General features: G+C 34.6%; 1 protein-coding gene across 1 annotated transcript in view; it reads left to right on the plus strand.

Annotated features, from left to right (window-relative positions):
* Positions 1-594: 594 nt before the first annotated feature.
* LOC149255386 (long-chain-alcohol oxidase FAO4A-like) overlaps positions 595-18,492 on the plus strand; it is a 207,003-nt gene continuing 189,105 nt past the window's right edge. Inside the window, exons 1-2 of the mRNA XM_089460471.1 lie at positions 595-1,148; positions 1,255-1,524. Coding sequence (XP_089316597.1) covers positions 867-1,148; positions 1,255-1,524 — 552 coding nt within the window. The 5' untranslated portion in view covers positions 595-866. The remainder of the gene's footprint in view (positions 1,149-1,254; positions 1,525-18,492) is intronic.

The following is an 18,492-nucleotide window of genomic DNA, read 5'->3' on the forward strand; positions in this document are numbered from 1 at the left end:
TAAATGGTTTAGTTAATTTTCAAAATTATTTATAAAATTTCATTATATTTGTGATTGTAATATTTTAAAAGGGTTATATTTAATGGTGAAAAGTAAGAGTAGTGGTCTAACATGTAGTTGCATGGGTATACAAGTAGATTAAAGTCCACCCCATATTAAATGATTTAATTTTTCTACTTGAGTAGGTTTTACTCTAAAGAGACATGTTATAATTGGTATTTTGGTAGCATTTATAAAATAGTTATGTTGTAATTAGCTGCTGGGTAGCATTTATGAAATAGTTATATCTAGTGCAATAGGCATGACATGTAGCGATTGACTATTTAGTAAAATTTATGAAATAATTATGTTGTAATTGCTTTTTTGGTAGTATTTATGAAATAATTATATGTGATGTAATAATAATAGATAACCAATTTCTTTTAATTTTTTGTTCTAATTAAAAAATAAATAAAAAATTTAAATTATATTTTTAGATATAAATTTAAATTGCTTTGTTGAATATTTAAATATATAAATAAATTTAACTTAACCACAAAATCACCCGAATCCAGAATACAGAATTTTTTGTGGACAGGGAGGAAAGGAAAACATGGCTGATTTATGAAAGATCATAATAATTCAACTGAACGTGATGGATGTCATGGAAAACCGTAGAGAAAGTGAGAAGTTGATGTAACAGACGAGCTACCTGTTGTAAGGCTCTGGTTGAGTTGTTCACGAATTAGGTCATTGAAACTTTCAAGGAAATAAATTAAAGTTCATGCATAAATTCTGTGTTTGCTGTAAGCTCGGTTCGATCCATACCAACAGCTTCTTGCAACTCTAAGCGACCTGTTAATGATTATCAGTTACTGTGGATTCTAATGGATTTGAACGGGAAAACTGAAGAGGGAAATTCGGAAGATGTAACGGGGGACTTGAGTCAGTCAGACACCGGTGTCCATGATCTCCTCAGAGGTGGCAGACCTAATTACAAGAACAGCATGTTTTCAGAATCCCAGATGGAAGCTTTGACTGCTCTCTGTGACGCTCTTGTGCCTTCGCTGGATTTGGATGGATTCTCAAACAGTAATAATGCACAGGAAAATGAAGAACTTCGATCTTTTTATAGAACTTCAGCATCTTCCGCTGGAATTCCTGAACACGTAAGATATTTATTTATCTACTTAATAATTCAATGATTGGTTTATGGTGTTTCTATATTATTCAGAGTTTCAATTTTTTAATTAATTAATTTGTTTTCTAAAACAGCTTGCAGGATATATATCCGAACGCTTAGTGCATTCAGCTGTGGGTCTGATGAAGTTGTCTCTGTGGCTTCTATCTACATGGTTTGGGACATTTATCTTGTGTGGCAGATTGTCTCTGTGCAGTCATTTCCCGTTTTTCCAGAGATTTCCTCAGATTTTACAGCACAGGCGGGAAGAAATTCTGCTTTCGTGGTCACACAGCTCCTGGTATCTCTTTCGTCTTATGTTCAAGGCCATCAAGTTCTTCTGCTGCCTTGCTTTCTACACAAAGGTGCGAAATAAGAAATCCCGTCCCTGCATGTTCTTCTGTGATTATTTGCTTTAAGAATCCCATCCCTCCATGTTTGTCTGTTAATCTGTGCTCCTAAGAATGGTGTGCATGCTTGTAACGCTAAAGAAAATGCAAAACAAAAAGGGTAACAGAATTTGTGTTACCATGTTTTAGTTGAAAAACCAGTTCAACAGCTCTCATCTCATTCAACCTTGTGACTTACCAAAGGCGCTGAATTTGCACTTTGGTTGAGGCATCTAGGCTTTTGGGTATCAAAAGCGTTAGATACACAAGCGCTGAGTTTGCACTTTGGTTGAGGCTGCTAGACTTTTGAGTATCAAAAGGGTTATATACACAAGCGCTGAATTTGCACTTTGGTTGAGGCATCAAGACTTTTTGGGTATTAAAAGGGTTAGAGGGTTAGATCTGTATGGTTTTTATTGGATTGTAAATTTTGAAAATATTTTCGATGCACAGTAACATCAAACAAGTAATTTTATTGGTGTTTATTTAATTTTGATATATTTTCTGAATTTGTGAATCTAAATAATTCAAATAATGAAGCCCACTGCTCTCTATCTAATTCTGAGATCCTTTTGAAATCTGCAATCTGACATAAGTTCATCAAATTTTCTTTGATTATAAGATTCTGCCATACTAGCAAATCTGCAATCTAAATAAATTATCAAATTCACACTTAATTATGAATAAATTTAATCTACTCATTATAATGATATATAATTTTATTTTATTTTGGTTACAATGTGTTTTTCCTTTATTTAAAATTTAGTATAGCCAAAGTTTTAGATACACTAATTCTTTTTTCTCAACCTAGCCGGCCCGCCCTCCCTCCCTCTGCCTCCTGCGGCCTCCCCCCGTGGGAGCCTCCTGCTGCTCGGCTCGCCCGATCCCAATCCATTTGACCTCGGCCTCCATCACCACCATGACAGCCATCACCACCGTGACAACCTTCTCTCGCTGCGCGAAGCTACTCCCTACTGTGCGCTTGCTTGACTAGATCAGCTACGCCCAGCCATGTTGCCCCGAGGGGACCCGGACCCACTGGACCCTCCCGTGTCCCCTCCCCAGAGGTGACCGCTTTCAAAGCGATGATCGCCTCGAGCTGCAAGCACCCGCCCTCAGTCAATCAGCAGAAGTTCATCAAGAAGATGGAATCCATCCCGAGGGTAGCCCTTCCTGAAGAAGAAACATGTAAAGCAGCTCTGAAGAAGAAACCTGTAAAGCAGCTCTGAACCTCACTAAGAAAGGCCTCATAGGCCAGTTCATGGGCCTCTGGCCTTCACCCAAGTCGGTAGAGGACTGGACACAAAGGAATTGGAAGCCGTTAATCAAAGAAGGAATAAAAAGCTACTTCGTAGGCAACGGCTTTTTCATCTTCATTTTTGAAAGTGTAGAGGATAGAAGCTTAATCTTCACAAAAGGACCTTATTTTATGGGCCCCCAAGGTCTATACCTTAACAAATGGTCGCCATATTTCGACCCAACCCAAGATGTCCCATCCGCTGTACCAGTGTGGGTGCAGCTCCCCCACCTCCCCCTACACTGCTGGAATGAGAAGTCTCTCCTGATCATCAAAAATGGCCTAGGAAAATACATAGATCAGGTGGTAAGAAAAGATCAATATTCATGTGCACGCATCTGTGTCGAAGTCGACCTGGAGGAGGGTTTGCCGGAATCCATAAAACTTACAGTCGTACGATGGATGCATGTCTAAGAGTTGGATTATGAACAACTGCCATTTAAATGCAGACATTGCCATGGCTATGGGCACTTTGCCAAACATTGCAAGAAAAAGGCGGAAGAACAGCGAGACAAACAGAATGGCGAGCAATGGACCCAAGTACAAAAAACCACCAATCAGAAGAAAGGCAACGGGAAAGGCACTCCAAAAGAGACTCCAAGTAGTTCCAACCCCACCCAAGAAAAGATCTCAAATGGCAAAGAAAACAACCAGAGCAAGTCAGCCACAATAGCCCCATAAAATTTGGATCAAATCGATCCTCCTATCACCAACATAGAAGATGAAAAAATGGCTCATCTGGAAGCCTCCCAAGGAAGCCCGGCCAACCCCTCATATGCAGAAGTAGCAAGGAAAAAACTAGCTGAAAGCTCTGACTCCTCGGAGGAGGAAACCTTCGAGAAACCTACAAGAAAAGTCGGAAGGAAATCCCATAAGGAAGCAAGGGAAGAGGAGGCGGAAAGGCTCAAAACTCAAGGGTGTCAGCCTACAATAGAGATGTATATCGGGAGAAATTCCAGGAACAGGCCCCCTAAGGGAGGCTCCCATCCCACCCCTGGTAAATAATGCACCTCGTCTCTTGGAACTGTAGAGGTATCAGAAACCCCTCGAAAGCAGAAGCGGTCAAGGATCTTCTCAAAATAGAACCCTCAAACATTCTAATGCTCCAAGAGACTAAGATAGAGGGGAAAGCCCTACTAGACATCAGCAAGAAGAAATGGAATAAAATCACAGGAAGAGCAGTCAGCGCAAGAGGCTCATCTGGAGGGCTGGAAACTCTTTGGATAGAGGATCTCTTCTAGTTGAACAAATATCATGAGACCTAGCACTGGATCTACACAGAACTAACGCACTGCACAAGTAAGTTAACCATCTCCCTCTTTAATCTTTATGTACCTGTCCTGTATTCTGAAAAGAGGGACTATTGGAATTCCCTCATTGAATTTCTTGAGCAGCACTCCCCTAGTAATATCATTCTTGTCGGGGATCTAAATATAGTCTTAAAAGCTAAAGAAAAAAGGGGAGGAACTAATAACAGAGACCCCATGCTCCCCATGGTGGAAGACCTCATCCAGTAGTGGGATCTTCTCGATTTCACTCTGGTCAAAGGGTTCTACACATGGTCCAACAACCGAGTGGGTGAGGATCATATCTCTGCTCGACTGGACCGATTTTTAGCCCAAGGTACACTGATGATGAACAAGAAGATAATCATCACAAAAATCCTACCCAAATTGAACTCAGATCAAAAGCCAGTCCAGCTCATTCTGGAAGATGAAGAAGACCTCGGCCCAATTCCCTTTTGATTTAGCCCTCTTTGGATAGAAAGGGAAGGCTTCATAGATACAGTGAAAACCGCATGGGCAAAACCAGTCACTGGGTCCTCCAGTTATGTGTGGGAACAAAAGCTCAAAGCCACAAAGCAAGCCTTGAAGGATTGGATAAAGAAATCTACCCCAAATCCAACCAGCCAAAGAAAAGAAACTGTTCAGTCCCTAGAGGCTCTGCAAGTAGAAATGGAAAGAAGAGATATTACCCCAACGCTCCTTGACAAAGAAGTTAAAACTCAATGCTCAACATATCGATCTTTCCGGATGGAGGAAGAGTACTGGCGAATCAAATCTCGAAGTCTGTGGCTGAAGGCTGGTGACTGGAACACCACCTTCTTCCATCGCCAATATCGAGCAAGACTCTCCAGAAACCACATCTCTGAAATAACAACCACAGAGGGGCAGATCTGCAAAGGGTTCAGCGAGATAAAAGATGCAGCCGAAAGACATTTCAGACAGCTCTATACTGCAGGAAACCATGCTAGTGAGGAGGAAACTGCTAACCTCCTCTCCAACATTCCTCATCTGGTCAGACCTAAAGACAATTCTGTCCTCATCAACCCCATCACTGAAGAAGAAGTTAGCAAAGTCATTTGGTCTATGGATCCGGACAAGGCCCCTGGGCCTGACGGATTCACCATACACTTTTATAAGACTTGCTGGGACATTATCAAAACTAATCTTTTAAAGATGATAAAAGGATTCATGGGAAAAGCCAAGGTAGGGGGAGGAACCAATTCCACCTATCTCGCCCTCATTCCAAAAGAAACTAATCCAGAAACATTAGCCAGATTCAGGCCAATATCGCTCTGTAACGCCTCACATAAAATTCTAGCAAAGCTTCTAGCCAACAGGATCAAGCCACTACTCAACAGGCTAATCTCCAGCAATCAAGGTGGCTTCGTAGAAGGCGGGCACATCTTGGATAATGTCATCCATGTGCAGGAGATAATCCACTCAAGCAATCAACGCAAAGAAAAAGGTATGCTGATAAAACTTGATATAGCCAATGCCTTTGACCGAGTCAACCACTCCTTCCTTTACAAATTCCTCCTCTCCTTTGGCTTCTCCCCCCATTTTGTCAATCTTATTATTGCCTGCACTCATAACCCCTCAATTGCTCCTCTTGTAAACGGTCGACCTACCTCTTTTTTCCAAGCTCAGAGAGGTCTCACGCAAGGATGCCCGCTCTCTCCCTTCCTGTACATACTGATGGCAGACTCCCTCAGCAGAAAGCTATCAGCTGAAAAAGTCTCAGGCTCCCTCCCTGGCCTCAAACCCTCCCCTACTTCTCCAGCTCAGAATCACGCTCTCTTTGTGGATGACTCTCTCCTCCTCGGAGGTGCCTCTATTAGAATAGCCAAAGCCTTTGACTCTGTTCTCAATTGATATTGCAGGGTCTCAGGAGCCCCTATCAATGAAAAAAAAGCAAAGTCTATGGCTGGAACATTGGGCAGCAAGAGCTCACAAGTATCTCCAATCTGCTTGGCTTTAAAGGATATGCTCAATGGGAAAAGATTGAATACCTCGGTCTCCCCATCACAAATGGCTTCAATAAGAGGTCATTGTGGTCTGAAATCATCAGAAAAATCAAAACAAAAATTACAGGTTGGGGAGGATATTGGCTCACAAAAACAAGCAAAGTCATCCTGATCAAGACTGTCTTATCGGCGCTCCCAATCTGCCAAGTTGCCTTCCTTCTCGCCCCAAAAAGTGTGACAGACCAAATCTCTAAAATTCTCTGGGACTTCCTCTGGCAGGGGGGAAAGGAAATGAAAACAAATTTCATTTAGTGAAATGGGACGTGGTCAAGCACCCAATTTCTGAAGGAGGTCTCCAAATTCGTGATCCAACATTAGCCAACCTGGCGTTGGGAGGAAAAATAATATGGAAACTTTTCAAAGAGCCCAATCACCCTGTCTGTGACATGCTGAAATCAAAATACGTTCAAAAAGCGCCACTCAGAAGTATTCAAACAACCCAAACAAATAACAGCTCCCACGTCTGGAAATTATGTAGCAAAACTCTGAATTTCTACATATGCAAGGCGTACAGGATCCCAGGGAGTGGCAAACATATAAATTTATGGCATGACAGAATAATGGATCGTGACCCCCTCGCGGAAATTGATGAAATTGCAGAGTTAAAAAACTTACTTGAACACATAGGGATTAATAGTCTTTATGATTTGTCAAAGTGGGATTGCCATGATGATTGGCAAGGCTCGGACTTCTTTGGAGTTCCAGAGTGGTTAAATCAGCAGAAGAGTGTCCTTGAAGAAGTGTTAGAGGAAGCGGCCCCAGTGAACATAAAGAAGAAGGATAGATGGGGATGGGGGCGATCTGGAATTTATACAATAGCTGTAGCTTATAATGCCCTTCAACCAAACAGGAACAACAGTAAACCGCTAGAATTTTGGAAGAAAGTTTGGGAACTGCTAGCTCTACCCAAAGAAAACTTCTTCTTTTAGACGCCGGTCCACAACAAGCTGTTAACTAGAGACAATCTGATTAAAAAAAGCATAGCTCTGCCGCATAGATGCGAGCTGTGTAGAAGTAGCTCAGAAACAGCCACACACCTCTTTATGGAATGCAAGTTTTCCAAAGAAGTTTGGGGACTCATCCTACAAGAGCTACAAATCACAATCCCCTCTTATAACTCTGTTATTGATCTATTTGACTCATGGAATCAATGCTACCCCAACAAAATACCCAGCAAGTCTATTTGGAGAAAAGTCTGGAACCCTATCCCCAAGTTTGTATGCTGGTAGATTTGGCTGACCCGGAATGACCTGTTATTCAATGATAAGCTGCAAGCTCCTTTCTTGGCAGCAGTAAAGGCCAAATCCCTTCTCCTTGAAGCAACCCAACAACAATATTTTTCAGAAGACTCTTTGCTTCTCCCCAAAGAAGAGAGGTGGCTAGGCCCCTTCTCCCCCCATTCTCGAAAGCAGTTAACAGCCCCTCATGCAGTGAATCCGGAATGGCGCAAAAGAGACTCCGAATTCAACTTCCAAGAATGGTGGCAACAACAAAAAATAACCACGATTTTCTTTGACGGAGCCTCCAAAGGCAATCCCGGGACAGCAGGAGCTGGAGGGGTCATCTATGCTGGTACAAGAAGGGACAGCTTTTGCTGGGGCATCGGGTAGAAAACCAACAATGAGGCAGAGATCCAAGGTCTCCTCAAAGCTTGTCAAATAGCGAGAGATAGAGGCGACAAAGAATTCCAAGCTTTTGGAGACTCGGAGATCTTAATAAAGAATTTAAACACGGGAAAACTATTTAACAATGCAAGTCTCAACAAATCTTTGAACATATTAGAGAAAGTCCTGCTTGACTTCGATTCCTACAAATTCCTCCATATCCTCAAAAGCCTGGGAAAGGACAACTCCTCATAAATGGCGAAAGCTCTATTCACCCCTGTAATCCATAGGATCCTGAATATTGTAACAGCAAAAGAAACAGAAATAGAAGTAATGTATTGATGGCTGCCATGGCGTAAGTCCAATCTATTCTTCAAATTAATAAACCATACCCGTTTCAGTGAAAAAAAAAAAAATAGTATAGCCAAAAGTCTATATTAGCTTAAAAAAAATTAATTTTATAAAATAATAATTTAATTTTTATTGTTTATTTATAAAAGATGTAATTAAATTATAGATTATAAATTATAAATTTAAGGTACAAATATTTTCATTAAAATTAATTTTATAATAAACTAATAGTTTATTTTTTTTTGTCATTTCATTAAAATTAATTTTATAATAAACTAATAATTTAATTTTTTTGTCATTCAAAATTGCTTTCATTAGATTTTTAATAAAATGTATTTTATAGAGTTTATCTGGGAAGTCCTAGCTCTCTCATTCAATTTTTGTGATTGGGGACTCGAAAATACCAAAAAAGACAACTTACATATATTATTTAAGGGAGGCTTTCTAGCCTTAGGATATCTGAGGTTAACAAAAAAGGTCATAGCTGAAAGAAGCATATCAAGAGGGCAAGGGTGAGGGGGGAGTACACTGCGAGTTGGGAAGAAACATACTTGATCATGCATATGGAAATCTATATGTTCGACCCTTCCAAACTATGAAGATGGTCATTCCTGCGACCCATAGATTGGTCATTGTGAAAATGATAGATTCTATGGTCAGTGGAGCTATACATGACCAAGTGAACTAGCTAGAGAAAGCGTTTCATTATCTTTAGATTGGACACACTAAGTACCAAAACTACAAAACCACCAAAAAGGAGAAGACTGCACGTGGGCACTGGTCACCAGCACCCTATAAAGCAAGACAAACAAATAGCTTCCAAAACTTGAAAACCCATCCTTAAAATCTCAGTCCACCACCCTAACTACCCTCCACCACAAATAGCACAACCACAATTAAACAAGAAAGATCACACTAGCTACTCCCAATCACCCCAAAGCTTTCCTCACAGCAAAAGATACTTCAGAGATATATCATAGATACCTAAGACAATGGTCATATAGAATTAAATTTCTTAAATTAATTAATATTTAAAAAAATAAAATATCTAACAATCAACCTCATATATCATATACAAAAATAAAAAAATAAACCATACACTATTCTAACCAAATTTTAAATCTCACTCATAAAACATTTATCCGGTAAGAACCTTATTCTTGTTAAGTTAAAGTTGGTTCTAAGTGAGATTCAATCAATAAGATTAGTGAGGCCAACATTAATGTGCATTCATGTTATTTTGTCATAGCTATTTCAAGCTAATTGCCTCAGATAGTTTTCTCGCCGGGTTGTCCTTACTGGTTCTGGTCACATTCAAGAGCAAAATCGTTTCTGATAATTAAAGAAGGATTTCCGGAATCTCACTAATGAGGTCAATCATGCCAATGTTAGGTTTGCTTTATGTCCTTTTTGTTTTATAGCTACTTCAAGCTAGATTGTCTCATAAAGTTTTCCACGTACTGTTGTCTTTAATTCTAGTCGCTTACTTTCATAGGAAAATTAAGGTCTTTTAATTATTAAAGGAAGGTTGCTAGTTCCCATTTCCTACTTTCTCTTAACAAATCATTAGAGATATTTGAGTAGTCAAGTAAACAACCTTACTAAGATTGATAACAACGAGATGTGATCTATTGCATAATTGATCCATATCACATTACATTCATGCGAGCTAGGAATTTTACTAATATAAATTGGTACGGTATTATATGATATAAAAGTGAATGTTTTATAGATGAGTTTTAGCAAAAGAATATGTAAAAAGATTTATTTGGTTAATTATGTGTTTACGAGGGTATTTCTATGTTGATGGGAGATTTATTCTAGAATTTTAGAATTTGATAGTGAGAGAGATTAAATAATTGAATTTTTTCTTGATTCTTACATTTTTTAATATTTTTGGAATCTGCAATCAGCATAAGTTTAGGATATTTAGGCTCCTAAATCTAGTAAGTTTTTTTTATAGATATGTATATATAGAAATTTGTTTGTATAAATATCTATATATTTTGAGTGATTAGAGATTTCCAAAGTTAACCGTATTGTTAGAGATTTCCTGACTAACATTGTGTAATATGTGTGATATGTCTAACTTTTAGATGGTGACTCCATCCATCATCAAGGACCACACAGAGCCATATGAGTAAACTTATTTAATTAAATCAAATTTGGACAGTTAACCCAACATTTAAATATTTCTGGTTTCAAAAATTGGTCAAATATTATTTATTTAAATCAATTTTTGACACTTATCCAACATTATTTTCCTATAAAAAAGCTCTTAACACTCCTTTACTCATATGACTCTCTCATGATGGATGAGGTCACCATAAAAACATTGGACAAATCACACTTATTGCACATTGTTAGTCTCTAAATCTCTAATAATTTTTTTTGGTAAATGAATTATATTATATAGAAATTTATGGAAGTAAAATTTCATATATGTACATTTACAAAATATCTCTTTCATAAATATATAGAGACATTTTTGTAAATACACTAAAATAACTTTCTTTACATATCTATAATTTTATTTCTATAAATACACATGTTAAATAAAACATATAATTTCATTAAGAAAACCGCCATTTCCATCTTTGGATGATCATGCAATTGATGATATAGTATGTGAAAATTTAACAATTTAACTCCCTATTTTTAAAATGAAAATAATGTATTAATAAAATATTTTGTCAAATATAAATTTATTTAAAATGAAATTGAAAATAACAATAAAAAATAGAGATATAAAAACTTAATTGCATATGCCAAAATAATAACTACCAACAACCATCATCTTAAACATAAATAATTTCAAAAAACCCTTAAAATTAAAATAATCATAGACTCTTCTACTCCATCCCATGCCAAAAAAAAATAATTATCAACATCCAAGATCTTTGATATCAACCACTGGTACTATGTCTTATTCTAGATTCTCACATGGTAATATAATTTTTACAATAGTAAACAATTAAACTTCATTAAGAAAATTAATAAGGTGTATTTCATAGTAGCCGAGAGCATTTAACATACTTAAAATAAAGTTAATAATTTTTCTATATTTTACAGGGTTTTTAGTGAATCTTGCACAATTCCATTGCCTTGGAGTGTCTAGATAGTTTTTCTATACTAAATCTATTTATCTTTTCAAAAACCAATTTTAAACAATAGAAGAACAAGATCATCTTCCATAAACTCCAAAATGTAGAAGAGTTAGAAATCTTCCTATACAAATGTAACCATTTATTAAAAGTGGTTAATAATGAACATATTTCTATTTTATAAAAAACTATTAAAAGAATTTAGATTTTTTTTAATCATAAATTTATCAAAAACTATTAAATGAATTCAGATTTATTTTAAATATAAATTTATCAAATGTCCAAAAATTTCAAATTTTGTAAAATGCAAATCTTTTTTAATTTGACATTTTAAGAAAGATTTACATTTTAAGAGATTTGATCTCTCAAAACTAAATCAAGAATTAAAATAAATCTAAATTAATATAGAATTCAAAAATAGTATTAAAATATCCTAATAACAATCAACCCTCTCATAACATTTTTAGAAAAAAAATTATGATAAAATGCATATTAGCAATGAGAAAGGGGGATTTCATTCCTAGTGCCTAGTCAACTTTACTTCTAGACTAGTTCCTTTTAATTTTGTAAGGAAAGTGTTCCTACCACTAGTTTACTTTTAGCCTTTGAAGGAAAGTGTTGCTGGAGATTATCTCTGAGGTTAAAGGTATATGATGTATATATTAATTATTTATTTATTTTTAATTATTATGCCATTATTTTTTAATTTATCTTTTTATATTTGTGGTGTATTTGTTTTTATCATTTACTCTTTCTTCACTTTCATTAATAATTAACTATTTTACAACCCATCTTTTCTTTTGCTATGAACTTTGATCTTCATCCTAATTATTATAGTGTCTCAAATCCTCTAGCCTCTTCTCAAAGTGGTAGCAAAACAAAAAAGAGTCTTAACAAAAAACAAAGGAGGAGGAAAAGGATGACAAAATTCCAAATTAACCAAGTCAAAAGACAGGCAAAGAGAAATAGATGTTGCTAATAAGGAAAATAATATTGGAATACAATCAAAATTGAATCCTTAAGGGAAAGTTCAATAATATCAAGCATTAAGAAATGAAAATTTTATCTTAGTATATGAAGGGAATGGGTAGTGAAATTGATGTGGAAGAAATCAAGTACCTAAAAAAGGTAGAGAGGGAGGTTGGCCATAATTTTCTAACAAAAGGAAAAATTAGAATAAGACACTATATTGGATCTAAGAAAATCAATATAGAGAGAATGCCAGGAAACAGGTGCCCAAGAAACCTCAAGAGACATCTATACTTTATGGGACCAGTGAAATATTTACTATATCCAAATGATCATTATATAGCATTAGATTCAAAATTATATATCTAAAGCTATACTAAGCATGTCTTCCTTTATAATATATATGCCCAAAGTGATTACATGGATAAGAAATGATGTTAGAACACCATCTAAGGGCATGGGAATCAGATATTTCTATTCACAAAATAATGGTTGGAGATCTAAATATGGTTTTATCAATAATAGAAAAGAGAGGAATAATGTTTGTTAGAGATCTAATTAGAGAGGTAGTGGATAACTTGGTTTTAAACTCATACTTACATGATGCAAAATGAAGGAATGGCAATTACACTATGACAAACTAAAAACTACATATGTGTCAAATAGTGAGAAGCCTATATCACTTCTTCATCGAAAATACATTATTATTGGACAAAATACAAATATCCTCTTTAACCCTCCATTCAACATTCTCTAAAAGTATGATGATGTTGCTCAGTCCACAAGCATGTATAACTTATTTAGGGGACTATCCAATTTCAATAAAACCCTATCTAATTGCATGACCTAGATGTAGTGAAGTTAATTGAATCAACATGGAAATAATAGGTCCAAGGGAACCCCTCATTTTGTCAAGCACCAGGATTAAATAACTCTATAGATTGTGTCTTTTTCATTAATACGAGCCATACATAAATTCGTAGAGGAGATGATGTTTGATTTCATCTTCTAAAACCTCTCAAGTGACTTTGACATTCATTTATGATTGTTCATATTCCTAACTTACTATTTACAATACTATTTAAAAAATATCATAATCCCAAGCTTTAGGTATCTAACAATCCCTTCTTAATCCAATGGAGTGTTTGTAAGTCTAAACATCTTTTAAAACTTGTCTCTTCCAAGAACTTTGGTGAAAATGTGTACAATTTTCTCACTTATGGAATAATGTATTAGTTGAATTTTCATGGCCTCTACATGATGTTGAATCAAATGGAAATTTGTGTTGAGGTGTTTAGTTCAATCATGGAATCTAGGATTCTTGACCAACTTGATTGCAAAAAGTGTTATTAATCATAAGTGGAGTAGCATTCACATGTTTCTCTTACAAATCCTCTAATATGTTCCCAAGCCACACAATCTCCTACATCACTTCTATAGTAGCCACATACTCTACCTGTATGGTGGAATATAATGGAATGGATTGTTTATGTGATCTCGAGGAGATAGTTTCTAATCTAAGACTAACGATGTATACTAATGTAGAGTTTCCATTCTCATTATCCCCATCAAATTATATTTGAATCCCAGCTAGTTTGAAGTCATCAGTCTTATATTATTTAGCTCCAAAGTATTTTGTTCCTTGTAAGTAATTTAGAAATTTCATTGCAACAAACTAATGTCCTTCACAAGGATTTTCCATGAACCTAGAAAAAATCTCAATGGTGAATGAAATGTATGGTAACATGGTGGTAAGGGTAATAATATTTCCCACACGTCATTTGTATTTGGTTTCATCCTTAAATTCAATTTGGTTCTTTTGATGTGAGGCTCAAATCATGCACCATTGGAGTAGAGAGAAGCGTACCGTCAACCAGGACAAACCTATTCAACAATACTCTAATGTATTTCTTTTGGTAAATGAGTATGTACTTCAAATTTTGAGTCACTCAATGTCGTTGTAGTAGTGAAGGTGTCTGAAATTTGTCATCTCAAAACCTTTCTTCGATTCTTTCTTTATGGATGAAATATAGCTTTTGATTATTCCTTGTTATCAATAGATCATCTATAAACACTACAAGATATGTCATACTTTTTCCAATTTTCTTAAAAGTAGAGTTGCATCATCAAGATTTAAGTGGTTGAAATTTAATTTTAGAAGATGTTGAATTAATTTTCCATACCAAACTTGTGGTTCGTATGTAAGGATATATAAGGGTTTCGATGAATTTACATACTTTTTATTCGTGGGTTGAATCATATGGTAATAATTCCATTACATTTTATCATCAACTAAGGTTGGTAAGATTATGAAGTGCTAGGAAATATATATGCAGAGTTGTTCTCAAAGTGTTCAAAATTTTTAACTATCACACCACTTCCCAAATTAACAGTGAAGCATAACCCTCGAAAAATGACTTTTCATATAACAATGAATTGCTAAGGTAGCATTGCATGATGACTATACAATGAATTGCTAAGGCAACATTGCATGATGACTATAGTACTCTGAAAACACTTTATAGCATTGTCGGTTGAGTATAATGTTTTAAACTTGACAATACTACGTCTTAGTTCACTCTAGAAATTAGATTGGCATTTTTTGGTCTACAACATGAATAATGAAAAGAAAGCCAAGATCTGCAACAAAGCATTTCGCATGAGCATTCTCTATTAGCAAAATTGATGAGAAAGAGGTTTCATAGGCAATGGCTATGACAGTTCCTCTATTCAGAGAACCACCAATTAAACTGATGATTGTACAACATGAGAAATTTGTTAAAAATTCCTTAACAAAATAACACACAACATAATAGAAATATCAAAACCATGCTTTAACTACTGATTTGTGTCACACTTGCAGCAAAAAGTTCAAACTCCATGATACTAGTTAAACAAAGAGTAAATTAAATTTAGCTATCACACAAAATATACATATTAAAGGCACTACTTCTAAGATGAAGGGGGCGCTCACTTCTCTCAAAAGTGGTTCTGTAGCATGCTTATAGAATCAAGAACGTCTTAGTAAGCTTTGACGTAAAAGCCCTTTATACCAACATTCCTATAAATGAAGCCATGGAGGTTGTGCACAAAATTACTGACACCAACACAGCTAAATTAGTTGAAGTCTGTTTAAAATCCACCTTTTTTAGCTTCAAAGATGAAATATATGAACAAACATGTGGGGTGGCCATGGGATCACCCCTGTCTCCCATCATTGCCAATTTATTCATGGAACATTTTGAAACTAAGGCCATTGAATCTGCCCCCCTAAAACCCAAATTATGGAAAAGATTTGTTGATGACACTTATGTCATTTGGCCTCATGGAAAGGAAAAACTAAATGAATTTCTTGAACACCTTAACAGTCAATCAGATTTCATCAAGTTCACCATGGAAGTAGAAGAAAATGGTTGTCTTCCCTTCCTTGACATCCTCATCAAAAGGAACCAAGATGGCACTATTTCTCACCAAGTCTATCGCAAAGAAACTCACACCGAACACTACCTACATGCCAATTCTCACCATCATCCAGCTCAGAAACTCGGGGTACTAAACACCTTAGCAACAAGGGCCATGCGCATCTCAGATCATGACAATTTTGAGCAAGAAAAGAACCATCTCTTAAAAGTCTTCAAGAAGAATGGATACAAAAGACACCAAGTGATCAAGGCTTTCAAGAAAATTGAAAATCCCATGAACAAACATCATAGGGATGATTATGCTTGTTCTATTCACCTCCCTTACATTCAAGGCATCACAGATAAAATCGCTCACATCTTAAGAAAGAACAAAATAAAAACCACATTCAAACCTTTGAAAACAATCAGTAGATGCCTTAAATCAGTGAAAGATCCTATTAACCCTAAACACCACAAAGGGGTCTACTTGGTCCCTTGTTCATGCGGAAAGTCATACATTGGGGAAACTGGTCGATCTATATTAACAAGAATTCAAGAGCATGCTGCGGATATTAACCATAACCGATCCAAAACCTCTGCCTTCGCTGAACACTCAAGCAAAACCAATCACCACATTTGCATCGAAGACTCCCGTGTCATGGCCAGAATTGAGCATTACCACCATAGAAAATTCAGAGAAGCTATTGAAATACGAAAACATCCTGATAACCTAAATCGCGATGACGGTTGGAAGATAAGCGAAAATTGGATTCCCACAATAATAAAGGATTCCACCACTACCTAGTCCTCCATTTCCATCTCCCCTTTTCATCCCTATGTCCGATCTTCTTCCCTTACCTTCATATTGCAGCATGCCCTTCACCATATCCAATTAATTTAATTCCCAATATAATTAATTTAATTTCCAACATAAAATTCCTAACATATTAAATAATATTTACATCATTACAATATTAAATTTAATATAGATATATATATCATAATATATTAAGAACCTATAAAGATATATATATCATAATAAGTATCATAACAAAAAAGATATATCTCATAACAACATTAAATCAACCAATAAATTATATATACCATACAACATTAAATTAATATTATAACAAAATCTTAACACTCATTAAATCAATAAATACACATCACATTACAATAAAACAAAACATAATATATATTAAAGCAAAATCAATATTCACAATATAAGAAAACAAAACACAATATACATTAAAATCAACATACATCAAAACAAAACATAATATATAATAGAACAAAACATGACATATATTAAATCAATATACAATAACACAAAACATAACCTAGATTAAAATCAACATTCATTAAAACAAAGCATAACATATAAAACCAATAAAACAAGACATAACATATATCAAAATCGATATATATTAAATCAAAACTTAATATACAATAAATCAATATATATAATCATATATCTTAATACATTAAAACAATATAATAAATCAAAACTTAATATATAACAAATCAATATATATATTAATCAATATATATTAAATCAATACTTAATATATAATAAATCAAGACATATTACCAAAACTAGAGGAATCGATAAAACGAGACATAACATATATCAAAATCGATATATATTAAATCAAAACTTAATATATAATAAATCAATATATATATACATATATCTTAATACATTAAAACAATATATAATAAATCAAAACTTAATATATAACAAATCAATATATATATATTAATTAATATATATTAAATCAATACTTAATATATAATAAATCAAGATATATTAAATCAAAACTTAATATATAATAAATCAATATACATATGCATATATCTTAATACATTAAAACAATAAGCTTCAACAAAACTTAATACATTAAATCAAAAATTAGTTTAATAAATAAAACAAATTATGTCAAAACATAATAAATATAAATAAATATACAAATAAAATAAAATAATATAGCCAAAAAAGATTTAAACACATTTTAAAATAATTAAAAAGATAAATGATAATAGTAAGAAAATAATTAAAAAAATTAATTAATTAATTAAATTAAAAATTAAAATTTTACCTAAACCTAGTTAATAAACCTCTCTTATCTAAATCTTGTCGGTCCTGCACGCTCCCTTTTCTTCACCTATTTATTCACCTAATCCCATCTCTGACTTCTTCAATAAATCTCATCCTGATGATGAACCACAGAGGCTGGTTCGAAACGTCGATGCACTTAAACAACAGATGCGATGAATCCGGAAGACACAACCACACAGAATACAAATCGCAGAAGTCTCAAATCCATAACTCAATAAATAGTTATGCATAAATGGATATTATATTCCATAATAAAATAGAGTACAAAATTACTACAGTATCAGGCCCTTAGCCTCTTCCTATGTATTTATACCCCCATAGTCTATATATTCCTCTTATTTATATAGAAAGGAGGACAATATCACTCTTGACAAATTCTAACAATATACAAAAACATTATAACAACATATTGTTCTTCGAGAAGTAATTAAAACAATATCAAACTTATTTGAGCAGGTGAGAACTCAACAAGGAGGTTAATATACTCATGTAAAAGTAATCCAAACTATAGAAGCCCAAAGGAAATTAGGAGAATAACCAATTTATCCTCTTTTTTTCCAAATTGGGCATTGATTTTGACTTTTTATCAATTCTTGGCATAACTACAATTTGGGCATATTGGCATTAAATATCTATCCCTAACTCCCAAAACATTTCAAATTTTTGAAAATGAATTGCATCATACTCAATTTTCTATGCTACACATGAAATCCATTTTTCACTGTTTTGAGATTCTTATTTGTTGGGTATAAATCAAGGGGAAAGTTGGTTGTTTCAAAACTACTACAA

This window comes from Pinus tabuliformis, chromosome 7 (genome assembly GCF_031772625.1).
Source record: "Pinus tabuliformis cultivar Carrire ecotype Pingquan chromosome 7, CPIR1, whole genome shotgun sequence".
Lineage (NCBI taxonomy): Eukaryota > Viridiplantae > Streptophyta > Pinopsida > Pinales > Pinaceae > Pinus > Pinus tabuliformis.